At 47.4% G+C, this 25,589-nt stretch overlaps 2 protein-coding genes across 3 annotated transcripts in view; both read right to left on the bottom strand.

The window, feature by feature from the left end:
- Positions 1–15,619, bottom strand: part of vps39 (VPS39 subunit of HOPS complex) — a 28,002-nt gene extending 12,383 nt beyond the window's left edge. The window contains exons 1-16 of one of the 2 annotated variants that reach the window (XM_060051439.1): positions 14,962–15,619; positions 14,474–14,539; positions 13,943–14,007; positions 13,749–13,791; positions 13,171–13,265; positions 12,426–12,521; positions 12,108–12,200; positions 11,316–11,499; positions 9,703–9,823; positions 8,606–8,726; positions 7,809–7,935; positions 6,866–7,008; positions 6,349–6,489; positions 5,552–5,693; positions 3,236–3,322; positions 1,206–1,279 (exon numbers count right to left, since the gene is read on the bottom strand). In XM_060051439.1, coding sequence (XP_059907422.1) covers positions 1,206–1,279; positions 3,236–3,322; positions 5,552–5,693; positions 6,349–6,489; positions 6,866–7,008; positions 7,809–7,935; positions 8,606–8,726; positions 9,703–9,823; positions 11,316–11,499; positions 12,108–12,200; positions 12,426–12,521; positions 13,171–13,265; positions 13,749–13,791; positions 13,943–14,007; positions 14,474–14,539; positions 14,962–15,034 — 1,671 coding nt within the window. In that variant the 5' untranslated portion in view covers positions 15,035–15,619. Of the gene's footprint in view, positions 1–1,205; positions 1,280–3,235; positions 3,323–5,551; positions 5,694–6,348; positions 6,490–6,865; positions 7,009–7,808; positions 7,939–8,605; positions 8,727–9,702; positions 9,824–11,315; positions 11,500–12,107; positions 12,201–12,425; positions 12,522–13,170; positions 13,266–13,748; positions 13,792–13,942; positions 14,008–14,473; positions 14,540–14,961 lie in introns of both variants that reach the window. The other variant, XM_060051438.1, reaches the window with a different exon arrangement.
- A 584-nt stretch (positions 15,620–16,203) lies between these two features.
- On the bottom strand, positions 16,204–25,589 carry LOC132457289 (transmembrane protein 87A-like). Its single transcript, XM_060051522.1, has 21 exons — positions 25,382–25,589; positions 24,294–24,351; positions 24,079–24,182; positions 23,478–23,594; positions 23,142–23,189; positions 22,879–22,920; positions 22,607–22,721; positions 22,193–22,254; positions 21,728–21,911; positions 21,406–21,505; positions 21,018–21,111; positions 20,804–20,877; positions 20,435–20,541; positions 19,983–20,041; positions 19,748–19,851; positions 19,230–19,306; positions 18,912–18,976; positions 18,687–18,739; positions 17,917–17,947; positions 17,343–17,805; positions 16,204–17,310 (listed from the first exon to the last, which is right to left on the bottom strand). The coding sequence occupies exons 1-20, from the start codon at positions 25,520–25,522 to the stop codon at positions 17,764–17,766; spliced, it is 1,677 nt and encodes a 558-aa protein (XP_059907505.1). The 5' UTR covers positions 25,523–25,589; the 3' UTR covers positions 16,204–17,310; positions 17,343–17,763.

A 25,589-nucleotide genomic window follows, 5' to 3' on the forward strand; every position in this document is an offset into this window, starting at 1 on the left:
AAGAGCGAGAAGAGGAGAGTAGGAGAGAGGAGGGAGGTAGAGGAGAAGAGGAGGAGAAAAGGAAAGGAGGAGGAAGAAGACAGGGAGGGAAGGAGAGGAGGAGAGAGAGAAGGAGGAGAAGAGGGAGGGCGGGAAGGAGGGAGGGGGGAGGAGAAAAGAGAAGGAGGAGGAGGAGAGAGAAGGAGGGCAGGAGAGGAGGAGGGAAGAGGGAAAAAGGGTTTTTGAGTTTGTGCAATCGTGGTCTGCTCTGATTCAGATTTCTTAAATGATCCCTGGGGAAATTGCCGGAACAATTGCTGAGCTCAGCGTAATGGAAAAACGCAAATAACTAAATGCAAGTAAAAAAACGTATTAAACAGCCAGCCATCAAAATGTAGTGAAAACGGCAACGCTGGAACGAACTGGGAAGGTCAGGATTTTTACAGGCAAAGTTGACTTTTGTGACCTTGTTTGAACCCTGTGGGTTAAAGGTCATGTCAGGTACCGATCTTAAAATTAATAAGAGTTACTAAAGAACTGTCAAGGTTCATTTAGAAAGTACTTAAGCCTCTTTGGAGATGAGTGGCGCATTAGGATCTAATCAAGAAAATTACATTCAGCTGTGGTCAGAGATGCCAACAACTGTAAATTTGAACCACGCAGTTTTTTCTATTTTTTGCAAATCTTTATATTATTTATTTTCCGAATTTATTACTTGTTTTGGCCTAATCGTTTTTATTTAATAAAAAAGGTATCATCAGTAAGGATGTTGAGATGTCAGTTAAAATGTTGACTACAATGTTGACTACAATGTAACAATGTACAATGTACGAAAACTCAATAAAAAACTAATTTTAAAAATTAAAACAAAAGGCTTTCTACAACGAGGCTGTGCATCAGGTTCGTGTCCCCCATCGTCGGGACCTCAACGTAAACCGGTTTCTGTTGTGCACCTTAATCACAGAACCTGAGCCGGCCTCATCGAGTGTGAAGCGCTCTCTGTTGTTATGACAAGGCGGCTTCATGTTACAGGGGGCGGGGGGGGGGTGTGGGGGGGTCTGGTCGTCACGGTGACAGGCTGTCAGCGCCTCGCACGTCCACGCATGAATCATTTAAAGTATAAGGAGGGCTTCTAATAGCGAAGAGATAGGACGCGTGGCGACGAGGAGTTCAACAGGCTCCGCTCGAGGAGGCGGTTGCCGTGGTAACCGTCGCCTTCCACTCACCTTCAGCCCGTCCTCGGGACAAATCTTCAGCACCCACGGGGCGAACTCGAAGATCATGCCCAAGTTCTCCACTCCTGCGGGAAGAAGTAAGGAACAGAAACACACATCTTTTACAGCAGAGAACCTGGTGGTATGGTATTTGAATGTGTTATTATAGTACACTTAATATACACATGTATACACTATACACTACTATACTGCATTCATATGTAAATGGTTTACATACAGTATGCATACTGTATAGCAATCGCATCCTCAGAGGGCTAGCCTATAATGATGCATTTCTCCTATTCTGCCTTAACTATTTCACTTTATTTCATATTTAGCGAAGGTTTTCATTTGGACGCCTTCATAATTAGTTTGCAAGCTGCAATGTCGCACTGGGATTAAAACGGATAGAATAATATCATCCATACGATGTTTTTGCTGAGGTGGCGGTTTACACGACTCATGGCTCATGGCTCATGCCTCCAAAAAGTACAACGAAACTTTTGTAAGACCGGAGAAGTCCAACCCAATCACAAAACCATAAACTAAATGACCTGCAAACTACAGTCGTTTGTCCGCCCCTCCCTGCCGCTCTGGGCTGTAAAGACGACTGCAGTGGTCGTTCTGGAGACTAAGGGAGAGGCAGCCTTTTAAAACCCCTCGCTCGCCTCCCTCTCACCTCCCCTGAAGTGCCCTCGCAGAGCTGGGGGGGGTGGATCAGAGCGGTGTATCGACGGGGATACTGCAGAGAAAACGACCTCCAAGATGTTTGGTCGAGCCGAGGAGAGCATTACCTGAATATGCGCGAATGCACACTCGCACGTCTTTATTCCTTATATTCTTGCAGTTTACTGGTAAATGGACGGCATTTATACGGCGCTTCTATCCAAGGCGTTTTACAGTATTGCCTGACGTTCGCCCATTCATACACACATTCACAGCCCGACGGCGGAGTCAACCATGCGAGTTAAAGCCGGCTCGTCGGGAGCAGTTAGGGTTAGTCGCCGTGCTCAGGGACACCTCGACACACATGGAGCTGGGAGATGCCGGGGATCAAACTAGCAACCTCGCGGTTGCCAGCCCACCCGCTCTACCTCCTGAGCTACTGCATACTTTACTGCACCAACACACCGGAAAGAAAGTCTGAGCATGTGCTAAAGTTACCTGGCAATAAAACCCCTTTCATTGTGAAAGGGAGGAGGGGCAGAAAAGTGGTCTGAGAGATGGAAAGACCTGCAGCCAAGGACCACAGGAGTACGGACCCATACCAGGGCGAAGTGGTATGAGGGGGTGACGCACCTATGAGCTCTACCTATTAACAATTCACAAGGTTTCGGTGGAACGCAGCCATGGAAAAGCACATAAAGGCCACTCACTCATACGCTCTCCCCCACACCTTCCCTCCCTCCCTCCCTCCCTCCCTCCCTCCCTCCCTCCCTCCTTCGCCTGTCTCACCCCGGGGTCTAGAGCCTTCAAGGTGTCAGACAGTTCTTATCCTCCCCCATTAGAAAGAACACGGGCGTCTTTTGTCATTACCTGGCTAGAGCGAGTATCATGGAGACCTTTTATGGGAGAAGGGTTTTCTAGTCTTAGCATAGAGCTGACACGGTTTCATACTCTTATTATGGATGCATGGTTGTGAGACTTTTTGAGCATTTAGCAAACGCTGTTTTTATCATCTTAAAATAGCCCCAATGCTATTTTCATCAAATTACCATAGCCCCATGGCTGATTTCATCATTTTAGCATAGCGATAACGCTGTTCAGATTATCTAAGCAAAGTGCTCTTGCCGTCTGTTAGATAATCTTAGCACAGGGCAAATGCTGTTTGGTATATAATGTTAGCACAGGGCTAATGCTGTTTGGTATATAATCTTAGCACAGGGCTAATGCTGTTTAGTATATAATCTTAGCACAGGGCTAATGCTGTTTGGTATATAATGTTAGCACAGGGCTAATGCTGTTTGGTATATAATGTTAGCACAGGGCTAATGCTGTTTGGTATATAATCTTAGCATAGGGCTAATGCTGCGGCTGCCTACCCAGTCTCTGGAGGTACTGCACGGTCCGCTCGTGGCCCTTCAGGGGGGAGTTAGCCTTGGTGGACTGGTCCAACAGCACCTGGAGGGCTAGGGTCACCCAGGGGGGGGGGGGGGGGGGAGAAAAAGAGAAAAGAGAAAGAGAAAGAGAGAGAGAGAGAGATGCAGAGACAGAGTTGAGACAGAGTTGAGACAGAAAGAGAGACAGTGATGTAATAAGATAGAGACAGAGGGAGATGGAGATGGACACAGAGAGATAGAAACAGAGATATAGATAGACAGAGAGGAGGAGACAAACCAAAAAACAAAAGAGCATTAGAGATGAATGGATTGAAATGATCCAGGAGTTATTACTTGGACGCACTGGGGGTGCATAAATCTCTCTGAATTGTAATTGTCCACAGGAATTGGATAACAGCAATGTGTGATTTTAATTCGAGACCGCGAACAGCTGTTTTGAATTTGCACCAAAAGAGAGCGACGGGAGAGAGAGAGAGAGGGCGAGAGGGAGAGAGAGAGAGAGGGCGAGAGACACTAACACCATCACAACAAATAGCTGCAGGCTTGATTAGAACCCAATGTTTACCCCGCCGGGGCAGCCACAACACACACCACGACCCCTCCACCTCTAAGAAGGGTTGTTTGACACAGCGCGGCTCATGGCTTGATGATAAAATAACATGCAAATGAAATAAACAAACCATAAAATATAATCAGGACAGGGAAACTAAGTTTGAATGAATATCATTAACTATACAACACCGCAACAACAACAACAATAAAAATACATCCCATGAGGCATGTCTATAGAAGTAGTTTTCCGAAATGCTGATTTACTTTAGCATCGTCACAAATCAGTTTTAACACGATAACGTATCTACTGTTCCCTCATGTCGCGCCTGTGGATCAACCGCAGACAGGGTGACGGGCCTCTGGCTCAAGGGGACAGGTAGACCGCGGAGATCGGGGTTGGAACCCACAACCTTTCTACCATGACAGGCCTCGCGTCCAAACTGGGGGACGTACGGAGGGGAAAGACACCAGGGAGTGACACAGCCCTGGCGTCGGGCTAGCGTACGCCATCAGGCTAGCGTACGCCATCAGGCCAGCCAACGCCATCAGGCCAGCCAACGCCATCAGGCCGCTGTCGTCACAACCTAAAGTTGAAACGAACTCCTTGGAAGAGGAATCGTCTCCAGATGGGTCGTTCTGTTGTTGCTGTGTTTATCCCCGATGACTGACGGTGATGGCAAGCTGCGAGGGCCCAGCATCAGCTCAGCGTGTCCTCTCATCTGGCAGACTGCTGCGGTGTTTAGTGACTTATACAACCTTTCCATCCAAGCCCTCTCTAAATCCTTCTTCCTTCTCCTAAGCGTATTTTTTCCGCCGTATCAAAAAGCCAAGGACTCGTTAGAGTCTAGAGTTCATGGGTGTTAATGAGGCGGACTATTATTGTGATTATGGGACGACTTCTCATAACCAGCCGACCCAGTTGTCATTGTTTTAGGAAGGCAGACGTGAGCGTGTGCGCAGATTCAAATAGAAGACCTCATTAGAGAGCCTGTTAAGGCAGTTTAGAACGTATTAGTTGAAGATTACAGCGTACCGCTGCCTACAATGATGACGAATCGGGTAAATATTTGACATTAAACCCGTTTTCTTATCTAGCAACAAAATATTCAATTTTTTGTGAAATGCGAAGAAATATAATATCCATCCTTCACTCCCTTCTTTCGATTCATTTTTCATTCATTCTAAGAAGGTCAGATGACGGCGATTTCAGAATGTGGAAAATACGATGTCTCCAAATCTTTAAGCGCTTTAAGACCTTTTCTCTTCTAAATAATGTCCTTCTAGACAGGCATCCGTAGGGTCAGAAGCCTGGTAGGTTGTCATCGTGCCTATGGGTTTGAGTAAGGTCACTGTAGAAGAAGTGTTTACACACAAGTTAGCATTAATCTACCTTTATGATATTTGCAATAGCCTTGGCCACTGTCCAAAAATGGAGGTACATGCCATGATTATGCCAGGTAGGCACAATAAGCCCCGGCTTCAGCACACCTTATCTTCCTTGTTCAGTAACGTAATGGAAAGTCTTGTATTTCAGTCTTATCCAACTGTAATTACAGTTGGATTACTCGCAGGGAGATCTCCTACCTGGCAGCGTTGAACCCCATCGTCATGTCTGCCAAACCTTACAATTAACAGGCTTTCAACGCCACCACCCTGCGTCCTTCTGGAAAGAGGATGGAGGAGCCCAGTGAAAGCCACCGAGGTGGGGTGCGGCGTGGACACTGCTACAGGGTCAGCCGGGCTCACCTTTCCGGTGCAGCCCTTTCTTCTCGTAGAGGATGATGAGCTCGCTGTACTTGTGGGCCTTCTTCAGGATGTACTCGCTCTCCTCGATGTGACAGTGGTTGTTCTCCAGACGCAGCAGGGGAGACACCAGGGCCACGTTGGTCTGTAGGGGGAGGGAGGACCAGGGGAGAGGAGGAGAGGAGGAGACGTGAGGGGGGGGAGGAGAAGACGAGAGGATAAGAGAGGAGAGGAGGAGACGTGAGGGGGAAAGGAGAAGAGAGGAGAGGACGAGAGGATAAGAGAGGAGAGACGGAGAGGAGGAGACGTGAGGGGGAAAGGAGAAGAGAGGAGAGGACGAGAGGATAAGAGAGGAGAGACGGAGAGGAGGAGACGCGAGGGGGAGAGGAGGAGACGTGAGGGGGAGAGGAGAAGACGAGAGGATAAGAGCGGAGAGGAGGAGAGGAGGAGACGTAAGGGGGGAGAGGAGGAGAGGAGGAGGCGACAGGAATAGAAGAGGATAGGAGATGATGAGGAAATTAGGAGAAGTTAGGGCGAGAGGAGAAGAACAGGAGAAGTGAGGGCGAGAAGAGAGGAGAGGAGGAGAGGTGAGAGGAGAGGAGGTATGAAGAGGAGAATAGGGGAGGAGAGAAGATGAGGGAAGGAGGACAGGAGCAGAAGGTAAAAGATGAGAAGAGGAGAAGTCGGCGAGATTATGAGATGAAGAGAGGAGTTGAGATGACGAGGAGGAGAGAAGGAGGTAAGGAGAGGGGAAGTGCATAGGAGGTAACTGGGGCGGCCGAGGGTGACGGAGGTCTCACGTGGAGGTAGCACTTCAGCAGGGTGGTGTCTATGATCTGCAGGAGCTTCTTGCGGCTCTTGATGGTGGGGGTACCCTCCATGAGCGGGGAGGGGGTGGACGGGTCCGAGTCGTTCAGCTGCTTCACCAGGTGGCTGCGCTTCTGCTCCCGACACACACACACACACACACACACACACACACACACACACACACACACACACACACACACACACACACACACACACACACACACACACACACACACACACACACACACACACACACACACACACAATTAAAGAAACATATGGATGGGTGATAATTATCAGAAAGCATAATAATGGAAATATAAATTTGTTAATGTATGTGTTGCCATCATGTGATGTTATAAAACCTAATCTATTTAAATAAAACCCATCCTACTAACTACAACATTTTAACTCCATCTATGAACACACGATGAACTATGTGTGGGACCTGCACCATCACACACACACACACACACACACACACACACACACACACACACGCTCCACCTGTGTGAGGTAGTCGATGAGGGCGAGGTGGGCCTTCTCCAGCTCCGCCCCTGACAGCGTGGGCAGGGGGTTGGGGTAGTGTAGCTGCTTGCGGTAGTCCGAGGGGAGCAGGTCGGGGTACAGCCCGATGACGTGGGTTGGGTCTGGGGGGGGGGGGACGGGGACGACGACGACGACACGGCAGAGTCATGCACCCCCTTAGCCTGGCTGTCGCCAGACCAAGCTCAATCCTAGACTGCACGTTGGTCTGGGGAGGCTACTGTCATTTTCTTCAGCACAAGAGGGGTGATCAACGGGTTCAAAGGACTCTGTGTGCACGCAACCGGCTGCATGCCGTCGCGTTTCTGTCGTCATTGTGTTAAACCAGCCTATAGCACGCCAGGGGGAAAAGCCAGCTTGGTGATTGGCTCCCGCAAAAGCGTATCGGAGGGCAGGGCGATTTCAAATCGCCTGCAGAACAGGCTGGGGGTACCCAGTCTAGTACCCCTTGTGACCCCCCCCTAATTCATATTTTAGATACTTAAGTCAAGATAAGAATAGCATATTCTAGGACAGGATCATAGTTTAGCACGGGAACCCTGATTGCATGATAGTTCAGCAGAAGGATTTCTTTTTTTTACAAGGACATTTCTGTATTCCCATAAAAAAACTTTAAGAGCCAGCATCATATTATTGGAATATTCTCCACTTTTCGCCAAGGAGTGCACCAAACGATGAAGGCTGCAGTCCATTTAGTTTGTTGGGAGAGTTGGGGCCAACTAGGCCGACAAACAGGAGTATAAAAAGCCTGTGTTGGACCAAATATGGGTTTTGATTACGCAACTCAAGCCCAGTGTTTGGTTCCTCTAATGAAAACCGTGTCTGTAAATCCCCATTCTCCATCTTCCAGACCCCCCCCCCCCCCACCCAACACCACATGAGCGCCCAGGGCTGGCAACCGTACCTGTGCCCAGCTTTGCGAAGACCTGCATGGAGTCGTCAAACCTCTTCTGGCAGAACAGGTTGAAGGCGTACAGGTTCTGGATGTGGTGGATCTGCTGCTTCTTATCTCCGTCAGAGTCGTCCTTCATCTTCTGATCAGGAGCAGAAATACTCACATTATCAAAGGAGGATGGGGAGAAACATTCAGAACGTTAAGTTTGGGGTACAGCGCCCCCTACTGATGGAGGTTTCATCATGCGTGCAGGGACTGTGTATGGGCGCCATGTGGCTCAGGAGGTAGAGCGGGGTTGGCTGGTAGCCTGAAGGTTGCTAGGTCGATTCCACGGCTCCTCCTAGTTGTGTCGAGGTGTCCCTGAGCGAGACGCCTCACCCTATCGGCTCCTGACGAGCTGACCGTCGCCCCGCATGGCTGATACCGCCGTCCGTGTGTGAATGGGTGAACATTGTAAAGCGCTTTGAGTGGCCTAGGGTTAGAAAAGCGCTGTATAAATGCAGTCCGTTTGCCATTTAGGGACTGAAAGCTTCACAGATAACTGCAGGTGGACAATTAAAACATTTACATTTGATCTGAGTGTAACAACAATCAGCCATATTTATTGGTGTACTCTCTACTGCACGGAGGTAAGACCTGGCCACTCAACACGAATGTAAACACACATCAGTCGTACATCTTTCAGGCGCCTGGACAGAGAAACACAGACGGAAGCTTCCGGGGAAAGAGCCAATCCGCAGGGCACCAGGCCGTCTTGGTGACCCCTGATTGGCTCTTGCCCCTGGCTCGCAGGTCAGGTGACTTACCGCCAACTGCAGGGCCAGCTCGAACTGTTTGTCCTGCAGCAGCTGTCTGATCTGGCTGGCGATGGAGACGGAGACCAGGCGCCACACGAAGTGGTTGCTGGCCACGTACACCACGTTGGGCCTGGAAGGAAACAGGGAACACCGGGATGAGGAGCGTAAATCACCGGGATGAGGAGTGTGAAACACCGGGATGAGGAGAGTGAAACACCGGGATGAGGAGCGTGAAACACCGGGATGAGGAGCGTAAAACACCGGGATGAGGAGAGTAAAACACCGGGATCAGGAGCGTGAAACACCGGGATGAGGAGCGTAAAACACCGGGATGAGGAATGTAAAACACCGGGATGAGGAGCGTGAAACACCGGGATGAGGAGAGTAAAACACCGGGATGAGGAGAGTAAAACACCGGGATGAGGAGCGTAAAACACCGGGATGAGGAGTGTAAAACACCGGGATGAGGAGCGTAAAACACCGGGATGAGGAGCGTAAAACACCGGGATGAGGAGAGTAAAACACCGGGATGAGGAGAGTAAAACATCAGTATGACGAGCGTGAAACACCGGGATGAGGAGCGTAAAACACCGGGATGAGGAGTGTAAAACACCGGGATGATTGAGGATTGTTTCGCTGGAGTCTACTATTATGCAGTCTGTTCGTTATTCTTGGTACAGATCTTGACAACACGTCTGATTCACAGCCCTCCACCTGCCACTCATCCCTTTGCCTTCAGTTTAGAATTCCCTCCCAACCACTTCGGGAGAATTCTAAACGTCAACTCATGTTTTAAATTTTCAGCGGCTAACATGCGCCCCCTAGTGGACGGACTCTGCACTGCAGATCAGCAGCTGCCATGCGCCCCCTAGTGGACGGCCTCTGCACTGCAGGCCACTGGTCCACAAGAGTCAACCAGCATCATGAGAAACAAGTGGAATACAAGGGGAGTGATCCCCTTTCAGTCATTCATTGATACTTATTGAATGCATCTTTATATTCCATTGCACGGATAATAACATGCATGAACAGAGCGTTGATAAAAAGAAAGACACATAAAAATTATGCTATATGATATCAAGTACTGATGTTTAAGGTGTGCTCACCCTGCTGAGGTGATGAAGCGGGGCCTCTGCAGCTCCACACTCTGGACCAGGAGACGAGGCTCCAAGGTGCGGATCTCCACGTAGCGAGGCAGCACCGCGATGATGTAGGGCGGCTGGTGCTCTGAGACACACACACAGAGACATAGACAGAGACAGAGACAGAGACAGAGACACACACACACGCACACCCACACACACAGAGACACACAAACACACACACACACACAGACACACACACACGGGTGGAGACACACACACGGTTTAACACCAACTAAATGAACAAACAAAAGTCATCAACAACAATCATCCTTATCCACCTCATTATGATGATCAACAGACCATAATAATCAGGAGTAATACAGGATCAAATGAGGTTGATAGAATCCAGGGCTAGGCAACATCGTCATTGAAGTCATTAACAATGAATTAGCACCATCCCATCACAGTTCGCACAAACTCTGGAGAGCTAGCTTGTAGTATAGACTAACTAAACAGGGGAAGTCTGAAACCTCGAGACCGGTCCCCGGGAGGCTGGTCCTCAGAGAACCACTTGTCTACGTACAGTAGAGGAGAGGAAACTATGCTGTGCAGAAACTACATTCATAAAACACCATCATATAAGACAGGAAATGATGATTCATCTGTAAAGTCCTGCTCCCAGTATTCATTTCCCCCCTGCGACCCAGCAGGCATGACACGTGCCCCTTCAGACTGATCCAGCATCAGCGTCTGGCTCAGAGGTTCCTCTCCCAACATTTTTAGGCCAGACAATACTGGTTACCAACTCTTCTCCATAACACCAACATCCCCATGAAGAAGTATCCCCGAGTAGTTTGCTAGTGGTTATGAATCGGTAAACAGTTTCCAAGTATATATTAGGGGACCTTAAGAAGAGAAATGTGAACATGTCAATTATGTAGCACTAAACCTATTAATGTACAACCAGACAGTTAACCAGACACGTGCGCCGGGGCCCGGGGGTGAGTAACCAAAGTTAGGAATCGGTAAAAGAAGGAACCAGAACTGAAGCACTGCAGCAGAACGTGAGGAGGAAGAGACTGAAAGGAGAACAGGACTTTAAACGTAGGGAAGCACTACTTCTGGGACATGGAGGGGAGCGGTTCTGTGCGGCTCGTTGCTGAAATGTATTTGTGGTGGCAGCAAGCTCCTGCCAAACACCTGAGGCCTGCTGAATTGGCGTTGGCGTAATTGGGTTTGTGCGTGATGAGCATCACCATAATCAATGCACCTAGATTATACACCAGCTGATGAACGCCAACACACTTCTTGAGTGGACACATCCTTGCGGCTAGACTAACGTTATTTAGAAAGTAGTTTCCACAACGTTGCATACACCATCTCAATGATTTCTGCCGCAACGGTCAAGGTACAAATTCAGTTTTAGGGATGTACATTAACACTACTACTCAAGTAGTGGAGATAAAAAGTTTCGTTATTCAGTATTGATGTCCACAATAGTTGTATTATCTCCCCTACCGTCTGTCTTAGACACTGCAGTATAATTGTACCACCTCGTCTCCTGAAACAATGAGAACGAAGACGTGACGAAGAGGAGTTCCCCTACCCCCGGTGATGAAGACGAGGTCACCTACCCATGGTGATGGGGATGTCGGTCCAGTTCAGGGCGCACTTCTGCGTGCAGACGCCCTCCTCGTTGAGCACCACCGTGAGGTCGTCCTGGCCCACCGCCACCTTGCCGTCGGCCAGCGGCGTCACCAGGGGCTCCAGCTGCTTCCCGGTGGGGAACAGCTCCTTGATGGACCCGCGCCCGTCCATCTGGGCCGCGGACCGCCCCAGAGGAACCCCAACAGAGACACAGCAGGTTAGCGTACCGCGCCAAGAGGGTTCACACCTCAGAGTGAGCGGAGACACAGCTCAGGGAGCCGAGGCTCTGGCCTCCACGCACAGACGCTGAGGTAGGGATGGGCGATTGATCCAATTACGGTCGCGATTCCGATATTTGCGTCACGCATCTTCAAACGTTGTGATTTGGGTTTTTCGATCTCCAAACTAATATAATCTAGTTTTTAAGTATAGTTATTTTATTCATTCAATGTTTTATAGAAATGGCAAAACAGCTGGATACGTATTTGTATATTATTTTCGATTTGTACATTTTGTGGATTTTTATAACGGGGAAATTCTCAATTACAAATTGTCACTTGGGCTAACGAGTCTATAGGAATATAGAATATAATTTGATCTCAAGAAAATTCTTGCCTCGTTAAATAAAGGTTAATAATAATAATAAAATATCTAAGTACAGCTGAAAGACTCGGTCGCTAGAGAGCAAAACTGCAGAGTCGCGTTTTCACAGACGACTGCGGTGGGAGTCAGTGGTGAGGGGATGGCTATAATGAGGTCATTTCCTGTCGGAAACCTACCCGGATGAGGTAATAGTCCCGTTTGAAGCCCACGCATATGGAGTTCTCACACCACGCCATGGACTTGGGGATGTCCGGTACCCCCAGGTCCCCCTGAAACACACACACACACACACACACACACACACACACACACACACACACACACACACACACACACACACACACACACACACACACACACACACACACACACACACACACACACACACACACACACACACACAGTGAGCGAGGTGTAGCAGCCTCTGGAGGGGCAGCACTTGTTTTAAAGACACCCGGGGTTCTCTTCTGGAGACAGGCGGGCCGTGGTCTCACCTGGAGCTCGTAGAACTCCCGGTCCTTCCAGAAGTACAGCTGCAGCTTCTTCTTGACCGCGACACACATCCTCAGCTTGGCCTCTCCGGAGCCGGACTGGGGGGGGGGGGGGGGGGGGGAGATCATAGGACACAGGCATTACTAGATCATTCACTAGGTACTAATCCAGAAGGATACTCGTTACTAAACCATAGTCTGATGCTAGTCCTCCTCAGCCTAATTACTAAATCAAGAATACTAAAAGACTAATTATTGCATGACAGGATGAGACCAACTACTTCATCATGCAATGATGTTAAAAATCGAACTATGATTAATTACATGACGATTGATAATTCCTAAATCATGAGTGCTGATAAGTAAGTCATAGACTTACTGCTAATTACTAACCGCTGATTGTTAAAGGTAACTAAATCATGATTGTGAGTGTGAGTGTCACAACATGTCGGGTAATGAGCCATGCATGAAGTCATCGTCAGACCATCAATGAGCTAGACAAGGCCTGTAAGATCAATGTGAGTAGGCTGTAGAGAGGGGCGTGTCTGAGCATCAATGAGCTAGACAAGGCCTGTAAGATCAATGCAAGTAGGCTGTAGAGAGGGGCGTGTCTGAGCATCAATGAGCTAGGCAAGGCCTGTAAGATCAATGCAAGTAGGCTGTAGAGAGGGGCGTGTCTGAGCATCAATGAGCTAGACAAGGCCTGTAAGGTCAATGGGAGTAAGCTGTAGAGAGGGGCGTGTCTGACCTGTAGGTCGCAGGAGAACAGAGTGGCTCCCTTGGCCTTGGGCACCACGGTGATCTGCTGGAAGGTCAGCAGGTCGTGGACATGGATGTTGTTCTCTGTGGGGTGATACCAAACAACTCATGGTGCATCCACTGGAGGTCAACTTAAGAGAGCTAAAGAGAATACTGCATGAACAAACAAATTGGACCAGACATGAGAAAGCTTCCTCAATTGATGACTCACTGCACACTGTTGTTCACTAGAAAAAGCAGTCATGCAATCATGGCATATTTGTGTGCCGTTTCCAATCCTCGCTCACCAGCCACACAACATGGAGCATCCAGTTAACCTAGCAACTTAATATTGTACATACATTCAATTATATCTATTACAAATCAGTACTGTGGAACATGAACTAGCAGAGCAAGCCCACAGCAAAGCGCACAACCTGCTCCGCATACAGGCCAAGAAACAGAAACCTTTTCTCAGCTGCTAGGCAACGGTGCTTCACCGCCGCAAACATTTGCTTTCATTAAAATGTAAAACGTGGTCGTCCAATGGGAGATCAACAACTCTGACTAGGGTCGAGAAAAGCCTACCAAGCAGACTGACGAGGATCTTGTACTGGGAGACCACGAAGAGCTGCAGAGACAAACAGGAAGGACTTTAAAAAAACATCCACAAAAGAACTTGATATGTCAGAATGATTTCATCAAAAGGGGCGATATTAGGCCACCAGATGTGTGACAGCCATTATAAGCCGTTTGAAAATATGCCTTTTCCACATGTATACCTGCTGGATCTTCTTTGAGAAGTTCTTGTTGGATTTCTCCAGCGTCACCTCAAATCTATTGGTGCCTGTGGAGGAGAAAGCAGCTTTCATCCTGGGCCGATCTCAGAAACCATAAATCGTCATTGTACGATTAAAATAGTCGTTGTACGATGACGCCCGCTCAAAACGTGATTGGTCCATACTACGAATGGAAATCAGTGCGCTTCTGATACCAAAATAATGTCCCGTTGCCTACAGATTCTGCATTCATATGCAGAAATGATTATAGCAATGAATCCAGGGGTGTCAGGTGTGTACGTCACAGAAGGTATGACTCAAGGTATCATAAAAATGATATACAACAACTTCAGGCCTGATTGTTTTAACTTCCCCACCCTCTGATCATTTGACAGATGCTTTTATCCTGCACGATTTAGATACACAACATTAATAAGCAATTAGGGGTTAGGCATTCTATTCAAGAACGAACCTACAGGTAGCCCAGTAAGAATAAAATCTGTGCAGATAGACTATTAGGAACAGCAGGTTCACCTGCATCTTTCTTTATCCGGTAGAGGAGGAGGTGTCCCGGTTTCGTGCCAACCAGAAGCCAGTCCTCTAAAGGAACACAGACACAAATTGAACAGTGACACCCAAGTTTATTTTTCATTTGATTCATACCACACAACTTTAAGAAAATATCTGGGAGTATTTATGTAGAAAGGCTAGACCTTTAAATTATTTTATATACAACATTAACATGCTTCAATTGGAACCAGCAATAAAATATCGATACATTGAATAGAACGTTCTTCCACACTATCCTCCCGTGTGAAATGGCCAGGCATGCCCCAACACAATGTCGCATTGTCAGCTTCTAGCTCTTCTGTCGCGTCGGTCACGGGAGAGTCATTCATGTCGGCGAAATCACGTCCCTATAAACCTACGAGCCACGTAGGACCACCACGGTACTGCCTGTACGATGTTTAAGGAAAGGAAAAACTCGTCGAGATGTGGGTAGGGGTGGTGTAGGAACTTACCCCAAGCCGCCAGGCAGTCAATCTGGAGGGGAAGCTTTTCCAAGATAGGCACCGGTTCATACGCGTCGTGCATGTCGAACTAGTTTAGGGGCGATTCAGTGATAAGAGATGGGCTCCACGGCCGGCTGGAGTTGGCCAGACTGACTGACTGTCTCCCTGCCTGTTGACTGTCTCCCTGCCTGTTGACTGTCTCCCTGCCTGTTGACAACACCTTGGGTCTCGGCGTCACGCCTTTACGCCATGTTTCCATCCACTGCGTGTTTCTTTATCTCAACTGATGTGGAGCCAGGGGAACCAACACATCAGCGCCCCAGGGAACCCAAGGCGTGTAAAAATCACCGAGACGGGCTGTTGTTTTCTTTATGTCACCAGTCCACCTCGACCAAAACAAACCATCTGATGGCTAGCTAAGCTATCTTAGCTCAAAGTTAGCAGTCAACCAGAGCAAAAATACATGGCTTCGTTTGTATCCTGTGACAGTCCGTACAACCGGAAAATGTCTTTGTTTCACACTGAGGTGTTAAACTAAAACATAAAGACGTAAGCACTGCAGTTCCTTGGTAGCGTCGGTTGGCTAGCTGGGCTGTCCAACAACATGCTAGTTTACGAGTTGTGTTGATCGCTGCCTGAAGGAGGAACGGGAGGTTTGACAGGCACGTGACCCGAAATCAGCGGACTCACGAGGACAGCATTAAAGGTACAGTAGGCATTAAAGGAACAGTGAGCATTAAAGATAAAGTGGGCAAGGAGCGGTTGTCCCGCGCCCTTCTCCCCTTGACTTCAATTCAATTGTTTAGCCCTTGATCACAGTTAAAGTGATCGAAGGAAGGAAGGAAATATATCTATGAGACAACCCCCCAGAAGTCGAGAAAAATCTCCCTTAATTAGCAAGGAAGAAATCTTGAAAGAACTCAGCGTGGGGGATCCCTCCTTTAAGGGATGATCAGGAGTGCAATGGGTGCCATAATTGACATACATACTGTACATTAAGGCTAAACATTTTAAATAATTTAGTTTATAAGAGTATAACAGGTGATGGGGTGCTGGCCGGTTATGTCAAGGCATTCAGTTGTAGTCACTGCAATAGGCCAGGTATCCACTCGCTGACGTCCCAATGAAAAAAAATGAAACAAAAAACTAAATATGGTATACCCAGAAAGTTACTTTTATGAACCACAGAACAGATAATAGATACGTATTTTGTTTCTAAAAAGAGTGCACAGAAACATGATGACCAAAATATAGGTTTCAATAAAAACTTTACTCCAGGACAAACAAATAAAAGCCATACAATATCATTCAATTGTTAATAACAACTTGGAGAGACAACCAGAATCAAGAGCTCGAATTCCTCTAGAAACAAGTCAAATGAAAATAAGATTAAACATAAATATACACCAAAAGCCCACACATATTCTGACGAGTGCAGAAGGACGGCATATGATTCATCCAGTTTAGGAGGAGTGTCTTTAGTGAAGACAGAGAAATAAATATAAAATATTGTCAAATGAAGTCAGACAGACCTGATTAATTACAGGATGATCAAGATTCCCTTTTTCTGTTACAATAGGGTGAGTGCTCATATACAGTATAGAGATCGGCCAAGCATGGGTTAAATTGCGACAAGACCATCCGACACACAATTAAGACGTAAATAAACGTTAGCCTTTGTAGAAAGTGAAGAATTCTAAAGAATGCCATAGCGATGACGACCAAGTCATGTATCATTCTGTGCAACACATCACAATTTAGAGCAGATTTCAGGAGGTTTTTATAAGCCAGACTATTATACAGGTATCCCTTGATTGACGAAGAAGGGGCGATTTGGGGGTCAAGGGTCAAATGGAAAACATTGACTTCTTATTTTTGCCATGCCAAAACCAGGAAGTCAAACACATTGCTCTAACCTCAGAACATCTGCGTCGCAACAAATACAACCAACTCAGGTTCAGCACCAGCAGCGAGGTCACAGTACAAATATAACCAATCATCTTCAACCTAATATTTCACCCAGCGGCACATTTACAGAACCCGTTTCTGTCAGGGGACCACTGCAGTTAACAGCGTGCTGCATTAGGAAATTAAAAATATATTAATTGTAGAAAGAAAAGTTCTCAATCATGTGCATTATGTCCAACGTTGTAGTGCAAATCTGTTTATTTTACCACAACATTTAACAACAGGAAGTAGATATATCAGAAGATTTCCGCCCAGTGAATAAATTGCCCATAGGATCCTTCAGAGGTTTGTACATTCTGTTACGGTTTCTCGGTTGGCCACCAAGTCGTATGTGCAACGTAGGGAGAGCAGTGAGAGCGTTATTTCCTACCAGTTATTTCCAGTTATTTACTACTGGGTCCTACCAGGTCCCAGTCCAGTACAATCAGTGGAGCCTGAGTGTGTTTGGGGTTGAAAGGTGAATAAATTAACTAATAAATAAACTTGCCGACTTGGTGCCAAACAAAACAGGTGATATGAATGAGTAGCTTAATGGGTTGTGATTTAATCTACGTCTTGCAGTAGAAACCTTCAGGCCGTACGAGAGTGGAAGCCAACGACAGGCTAACCAAGAACCACGCCCAGTGGCACATAGCTCCCAAAATACAAAAAAATATATAAATAATAACATTAATAATATAAAATAGGAACCACAGGCTGTGTCCAAATCATATTCTTTTTTTTTTTTGGTTTCTCATTTACATGACAGCCACTCCATGCCGTCTCCGTTACTTTGCCTTTTCATTCCCGGCCGCTGCGATGCCTTTGGGCGTCTCTCCGGTCACGACCTCTCAGCTGCCGCTCCTACTCCATTTTGGATCTCTCCATTTTGGTTTTGAGGATTTCCTGCGAAGGGAACAGGGAGGATGAACGCACAAAACGGAACTGAAGTGGTGCACTGTGGAGGTCGGGTACCCACTGCGGTTTCTTTGAATGGGAAGCTGTTGGCTACTTTACCTCTTCCTCGTCCAGCATCACAGGCAGAGCTCTGTAGAGCGAGAGAGACAGACAGACAGACAGAGAGACAGGGAGACAGAGGGAGAAGAGTAAAGGGTCATTTTCTGTCTTGCCTGAATGTTATCAGGATCCATCATTCCGTCAGTTGCCACGACACTTGGACGAGGTAAACGAGGCCCGTGAGGTACAACACATGATCCATTGATTACCAGGAACTCCAACCATATTCAGTCACTTTAATCCACTTACGTCAGAAAGGTCAAGTTAGGAAAAAGGACCGGGAATGTCCAACATGGTAAATACTCCCAAACCAAAGCAGTGTTCTTTACTGTGATGACACGTTTGGGGTTGGGGGGGGGGCTGGATACCAGTGGGCCTCTAAACAGGGTTATTTCTAATCCGTTCACCATGCTCATGGCCGCAGTGACAGGACTCGTATTCTGAAGCGCTGAACCCAACGACCCCGAACTAATGTGAGATAGGGCTGCCCAATATTGAAATCACGATTATTTTTGAGTTTGAAAACATGATGCATTTATTTAGCATTACTCTCCAAACAACACTTTGTAACTGAGAACGGTTTGAAAAGTCCACATGAAAAAAATTATCAAGTACAAATATGTATCCAGCTGTAATAATAATCCCTTCAACTCGATTATATTGGGAGATCCGTTTGGAGATCGTTTGACACCAAATTCTAATCCCCCCATTAAAATCAGATTAGATTCATTAATCAGATTAAATGCAAAGCCCTAATGCGAGATACATACACGTCCGCCACGGTGGTGGGGATGTTCTCCTCCACCCACTTGAGATCCTCATCCTGTAACGACAAAGACACAGAAACCGCAAACGGCCGTCAGACGAGGCGGACCCGAGCCCGACGTCACACATGGACAGACGGGCGCCCCGTTGGACGGGTCGCCCGGGAGGAAGGAAGGAGGAGGAGGAGGAGGAGGAGGAGGAGGAGGAGGAGGAGCGTGCAGAAGACGGACCTCTTTGCTCAGCAGCTTCTGGGAGCCGTTGGTGTCTGGCTTGGAGCCCCTCATCTTCATCCCCTCTGAAAGAGTGGAGAGAAGATACCGAGCACACCGTCAGAGCCCTTCCTCAATAACTTAATATTCAAAAGGAAAGGTCTTTTTCGATCGATACGATAAGTCCTTGGTAAGATAAAACCTTTTTTTTTTTACCATCAATAGATATGGTTGTGTCGGGGGGGGGGGGGGTCAATGTTACTGTGCGGTCCCTGTATGCCGGACCCCCCCTACAGGTGGGGTATGCGCTTCTGGAGGGAGAAGTTATTTCGTCCTTACCGAACGCTTCATTCAACATGGGTTCCTTGGCCTCCTCTTCGTCATCGTCTTCATCGATCAGAGGTGAATGGGAAAACCTGAGAGAGGATGAGCACATGAGATCAGGACCGGATCCCGAACGTCCCGGTTTCTATCCTAACCCACCTTACCGTTCACACTGGGCATCCTCAACATCGGACGGGCGAGATACAAGATCAGGGTGGTGTTGCTAAGCAGTTAATAAAGTCATGAGGATTACATTTAACTTAATTAAACCAGGAAGTTACCGGTGACACTACTTGGTAACAGTTAGCCTGTGTGGCTCAATGAGTGGAGCATGGCATCAGCACTGCCAGGGGTAGGGGTTACGTTCCCACTGGCCCCGCCCATGCTATAGTATGCCGTCGTGCTACAGCAAGACACTCTGGACGGGAGCCTCAGGCAAACACAGTCCTTCGGTTCTCAGCCTTGGTTTTAAAATGGACTGCAAGACATTCGGGAGGGAGCGGTGGGTCCTCCGCTTCCTGTTTACCCCCGACCTCTGGCTGTTGGCGGAGGGCCGGAGCAGCACCATGATGACCAGCAAGATGGTGGAGAAGAGCAGCCTCCAGAAGGCGTCGTCCACCCACAGGTCCCTCCAGCCCTGCGGGGGGGGGGGGGGGGGGACAGTGGCCGAGGTTTGATCACCCGAGACTCAACAACGGGCGGTACATAAAAAGAGGGAGTCATGGCAACAGAGTGTCGCCGTCGCCCGCCGACGTCGATCACACCTACCGTCTGGCATTCCACCATCTTGAAGACCTTGGTGGTCCAGATGATGAAGATGATGGAGGCTGCGGAGACACACGCAGAACATAAGAGGGACATGTAAACAACACAGACAGATGTTTATAAACCACACACACACTAATGGCTCTTTTTAAACGGAACCTCAAAACCCATCTCTTTAAAAGAGCATTCAGCTAAACTTTCTTTGAGGTTCCCCCTTTTTTTAATAGTTTTTTGGTATTTTTTTCTCTGAAGCACTTTGAGATTCTTGAATATAAATAAATATAAATATAAAATGTATTATTATTATTATTATTATTAATGGTACATAAGTGGACCAGTTCAGACACGGCATTGATCTCGTTTCTGATATCAAAGTGTTGGCCCAAAGATAGACCCCCCCCCAGACAGACCCCCCCCCCCCCCCCACAGACAGACCCCCCCTCCAGGACACTCACCGACCACGGAGAAGATGAGGGTGTTGGTGAAGTGCTGGTAGAGCGACAGCTTGACCACGTTCCTGCGGAGCTTCAGCAGGCGGGTGGTCTGAGACAGGCTGATGAAGATGTGGGCGGAGGAGGAGGAGGTCAAGGAGAAACAGCGGGTGGAGCGGAGCACCATCACCACGACAACCCCCGGCCAGGCTCTCATTAAGAGAGGTTCAAACGATGCGGATGAATATGGATCAAATGCCCTTCAACATCAACCATTTTAATTAAAAATGTACAAAAGTGTGTTGACCGACCGAAAGGCTCAGGGGTGTAAATCCTTTCAAAATAAGAGTCCCTGTTAAAAAGCGGACACACAGCCATGCGCGTGTAAAGGATATCCACCACATGACGCAGGAGTCGATCAGGGAGAGGCTGAGGTTAGCCACCAAGGCCACCGTACCGTTGAAGCCCTGCAGGGGGACACACACACACACACACACACACACACACACACACACACGTTTGTTTTGATTGAGGTTGTGAGGGTGCTTCTTGTCAAAGTGTTTGATGGTGATGTTGTGGTCAGACCGTGGGGTCAGTGGGGACTTACGCCGGTGACCCGGAGCACTCCTTCCACGGAGGAGAAGAGGAGGTAGAGCAGGCCCACCGCCGCTAACCGGTGCACTGTGGTGCCCAGCCGGGGCCTGCACCAATGACAAAACACAAGGAAGTGGAATCAGCCAATCATACGGGCCAAATGGCTTGAAGGGGTGGGTTGGCTTCTGTATTCCGACAGATCGTGGCTCTGACAATTATCAAGCTAGCTCTATGACTGGCTTGATACCGACTGCGACCAAATTAAACAACAAGCTTGACCATCTCCCACCGTGTACTGAAACCATCAGAGAATGTGATCAACAGTCAATCATAGCTCAAGACGCTGGAATTGTACTATGTTACTATGATGCTCTTCCTTGCCTACGGTGCTCTTGACTTACCTGACGATGCCGTAGCCCAGACTGACGATGAGGAACAGGATTCGGGCTAAAGACCTCTTCAGGGCAGAAAGCAACTCGCCGAATATCGCAGCACCTATCACTGTGGACAATGAGAATACATTTAAAAAACACGTTTTGTTTTCCCTTTAAGGAGCCGATAGAGGGAGGGGGCGTCTTGCCCAAGAAACCCTACAGGTAGAACCGAAAACGTTGCGGTTCCAACCAGGGACCTTTCGGCTCAAAACACCCCAGCCCCTCGCCAGAACCTGCCTCTCAACAAACGACAAATGAATGAATTGAACTCCGCCAACGGGACGCTGACCGAAGTCTCCTTGGTAGCGGATGCTCTGGTGCTCCGAGTAGAACACGGCCTTCTCCAGCATGCCCAGGATGATCACGGCCCCGATCCAGAACTGGATCCGCAGCAGGTCCCGCCAGTAGCAGGCCGACCAGAACAGCCACAGGGCGCCGAACAGCACGTACACGATGCACATGACCATGAAGAACTGGGGGCGGAGCAACAGCGGGTAAGAGGTCTTCAATGTCCCAAAACTTTATGGAGTGTTGTGCCCAACACTTACAATATGAGGGAACAAAGTGCTTGAAAGACCACCAATGGAATCATGAAATAATAATGAAATAATTTAGTCAAGTGATGATGATTTAATGAAGAATAAGAATCTTAATTTACTAGTGATTCAATAGTCTCAAATATGGATAAACAGTAGTTCAAATGTGTAGAATGTTAACTCTTTGCAGTGTTTCATTGATGTAAGGAATCACCTACCATCATCAGCGGCCAATCAGCAGGGGACGAATAGTCATGTGATCCCTTCATCTCCACTTTCACTAGAAACAACACAGCAAGGATGATACATCAGCCGGAACCACAAGGATCACTTACCCACGGCTGCAACTTCACAATAATGGGTTCCCACAGAGGTCAGTTCTAAAGACACATTTGCACTCCGACACAAATATGTGAGAAGAGTTGTTCCGATACCTGTACCAGTATTGGAAATTCCTCCGATACTAAACTGACTTTAAATTGAGGTCATCTTAAGTGCTATTAAAAGTCACAATGCTAGACGCTGCATCGGTATATACTCTCTATCGGCGGATACCCAAGTTCAGGAACCGGGAAGGAAAAATAGTACGGGAACGACTCTACATGTGAAAGAAGAAGGGGAAGGTTTCTCACTTGTGAAGGAGAAGGTGCTGTCCTCCACGTCTTCCCCGCGGCGCAAAATGGGCTGGACCTTCACGATGAACAGATACGGGCCGTCCTCCCACGCCTTGGCCACCGCACCGATGTCCTGCCACCGTCGGATCATAATCCCAGATTATTATTCAAACATAATAACCCCAGATTGGGGTTCATTGATTGGGGGTCCAGAAATGTTAATCCCCATGAATTATCCCAAAATTGGGATATCGTAGTCAAGTATCAAAATAACAAGCCCAGACACTTACCGGTTTATCCATCCATATCAGAGTCTGGTTGGAGGGATCGCTCTGAGAGGAGAAAAAAAATGGAAAACATATAAAACAGGGTGTACACTCTAGTGTAGCATTAGTAATTATCTTGTTAATGTCCGATTTCTTTTATAATATAAGACTGCAAGATTAACCACACATATCTAGCCAACATTAGCCGCAGACCAGCCAGCCCAGAGTCCAGGAGCCTAGCTTGCTCTGTGGGGGGGGGGGGGGGGGGGCTATGGTCGGGACCTTACCCTGGGTGGGGAGAGGGGCTGGTAGCTGTTGAAGTCTCCGTGGTACACCTGGTGTGGGGCAGAGTGGAGAAATAAATAAATAAATAAGTCTATTGAACCACGACGTGTGGTCAATTTAAAAGGGGACATGAAGTGTGCTGGACAGATCAGCCCATCAGCCATCCAGGTGGATACGCCCACTTGTGATGTCAGAAGAGGCAGATTTTCAAAACGGCTCGTAACGGCTATTCACACTCACACCTGGTGGTATAGTATGTCACCGGAGTGATTTAAATGTACACATATAAAAAAGGTATCGGTGTTCAACACCAGCTGCCTAGACCGAGAGCTGCCGACCTTGGGCAGGAAGAGAGAGGAGCAGTTGTCGAAGTACATGTATCCCTGGCTGTAGTAGCCGCTCCAGTCGTCCTTCAGCATGCTCTCCAGACCAAACATGTTGATCGCTTTGTTGTCCTGAAGGAAGAGATGGAGATATTCACATCAACACGCTGCCAGTGAGCTCACGCAGGCCGACGCAACCGTTGAATTCATTGCACAGGCTAACGAATCAACGGCGGTGCCAGAATGAACATGAAAACGTTTTTTTTAGTGAATTGAACTCAACAACCACAACCATGATGCTCGTAAAAAGAATCATCAGGGAGGATCATTGATCAAAGCCATGTAGCCATTGCCATAATGTCAAAATTCAACGAGTAAGGGGGTCTACTTCTGCCCTCTAGTGGTCTGAATTCAAAATTAACCATCAGGAAACAATAGGCAAGGCAAGGCAACTTTATTTATGTAGCACTTTTCATACACAAGGTAGACTCAAAGTGCTTCACACATAAACATTGTCATACAATTATACAATTATATACATCACACCATTATATGGTGTAATGTATATTATATATTGCCGACTTGATGGAAACAAAGACATGAAGTTCACACTGACCGGGGTGTTGAAGACTTCGTTGTAACACACGGAGGAGCGGAGGTACCAGCTGATGTTGAAGGCCAGGTTTGCGTCACAAGGCGCAGACTCCGCCGGCCCCAGGACTTCGTCAAGAGAAAGGAAACTTTATTCACATCAACCATGACAACAAGTGACAACAACAGACATTCTGGTGCCATCTATGGCTGTACAGAGTTCGACTTGGTAGTACTTACAATTCATGTAAATAGTAGTGTTTGCATACAAGGTCTTCCGGAAGACCACATCTTGCGACTGCAAACGAAGGAGACAAACTCAGATACAGAACAATTGTTTAAAGGTTTCACCTTCACATGGATGAAGGGTACTATGGTTCATATAATGTCTGATGGTATTTGATCGTGGCCAGTAGGGCTTGTTCATCATGACGTTTGAAGCATGGGAGGACGTTGTTGCAATGGGGTTTTGGTCATCGTGGAGTAATTCATAATCGTGAACATATTTGTCACCATGGAATGAAAACTGCTCTCATGTTTGAAACCGAAACAGCGTGTCTCATGTGATACGCGTCTCAGTTGCTGCCCCCACCCTTTGGAATTCACTCCCCTCCCACATCAAAGTCTCTCCAACCCTCTCTTCTTTCAAATCTGCCCTCAAAACATACCTTTTCACACTAGCCTTCCCCACCTAACTCCCTCCTTATTCTTCATGTTTAACCTCTGTTTTTCTTTTATTCCTAGTCTGTCTTACATAGTTTTGATAGGGCAATATTTAAAGCGTCTTAGAGTACCATATTAAGCGCTATATACATTTCATTTATTATTATTATTATTATTATTATTATTATTATTATTATTATTATACGTGGCCACACAAAGTTTTGTTTAGCCTAGGTTACAGTATATTTACGTTTATTTGGGATTTTACATTGCTACAACTCTCGAGACCTCTGGATACGGGTGTACTATGAACAACAACCAATAAATCAAGCAAATTAGTATTTTGATGTACAAGCTCTGTTCGATGCTCCCCGTAGGGAGGCAATCATAGGGATGGGACGTTACTATTCAAGAGCTCTACAGGGGCAGTGCTCCACTGTCAACACTGTAACGCATATTAACGTTGTCTTTGTTTAAAAAAACAACAAGTGCACGTCATACAGATCGCTTTGTTGCTGGCTCACATCCCCGTAAACATATCAACGGTTGTCCTCAGCGAGTTAATAAATATGAGATAGCTAAACTAGCTAGCTAAGAGCTGCTATGCATCATTAGCATTGTGGGAGCCGCACTCGGTCTCGCGTCCAGATTCCGTGCACACTCACCGAGTTCAGGTAGACATTCCACAGGGAGACCTCTGCCGTCAGCGCAGTACTGAGGAGAATGGTAAATAAAAGACAACGAAACCAATGTACCCTAGCATTTGACATTATCGGTGCAGGTGAATGCGTCCGCATCCAATCCATATCCGGCTTCCAGCGTCGTTTTTTGCACGCAGCCGTGTCTAAGCCCCGCCCCCCGGAGACGCCGTGT

This window comes from Gadus macrocephalus, chromosome 5 (genome assembly GCF_031168955.1).
Source record: "Gadus macrocephalus chromosome 5, ASM3116895v1".
NCBI lineage: Eukaryota > Metazoa > Chordata > Actinopteri > Gadiformes > Gadidae > Gadus > Gadus macrocephalus.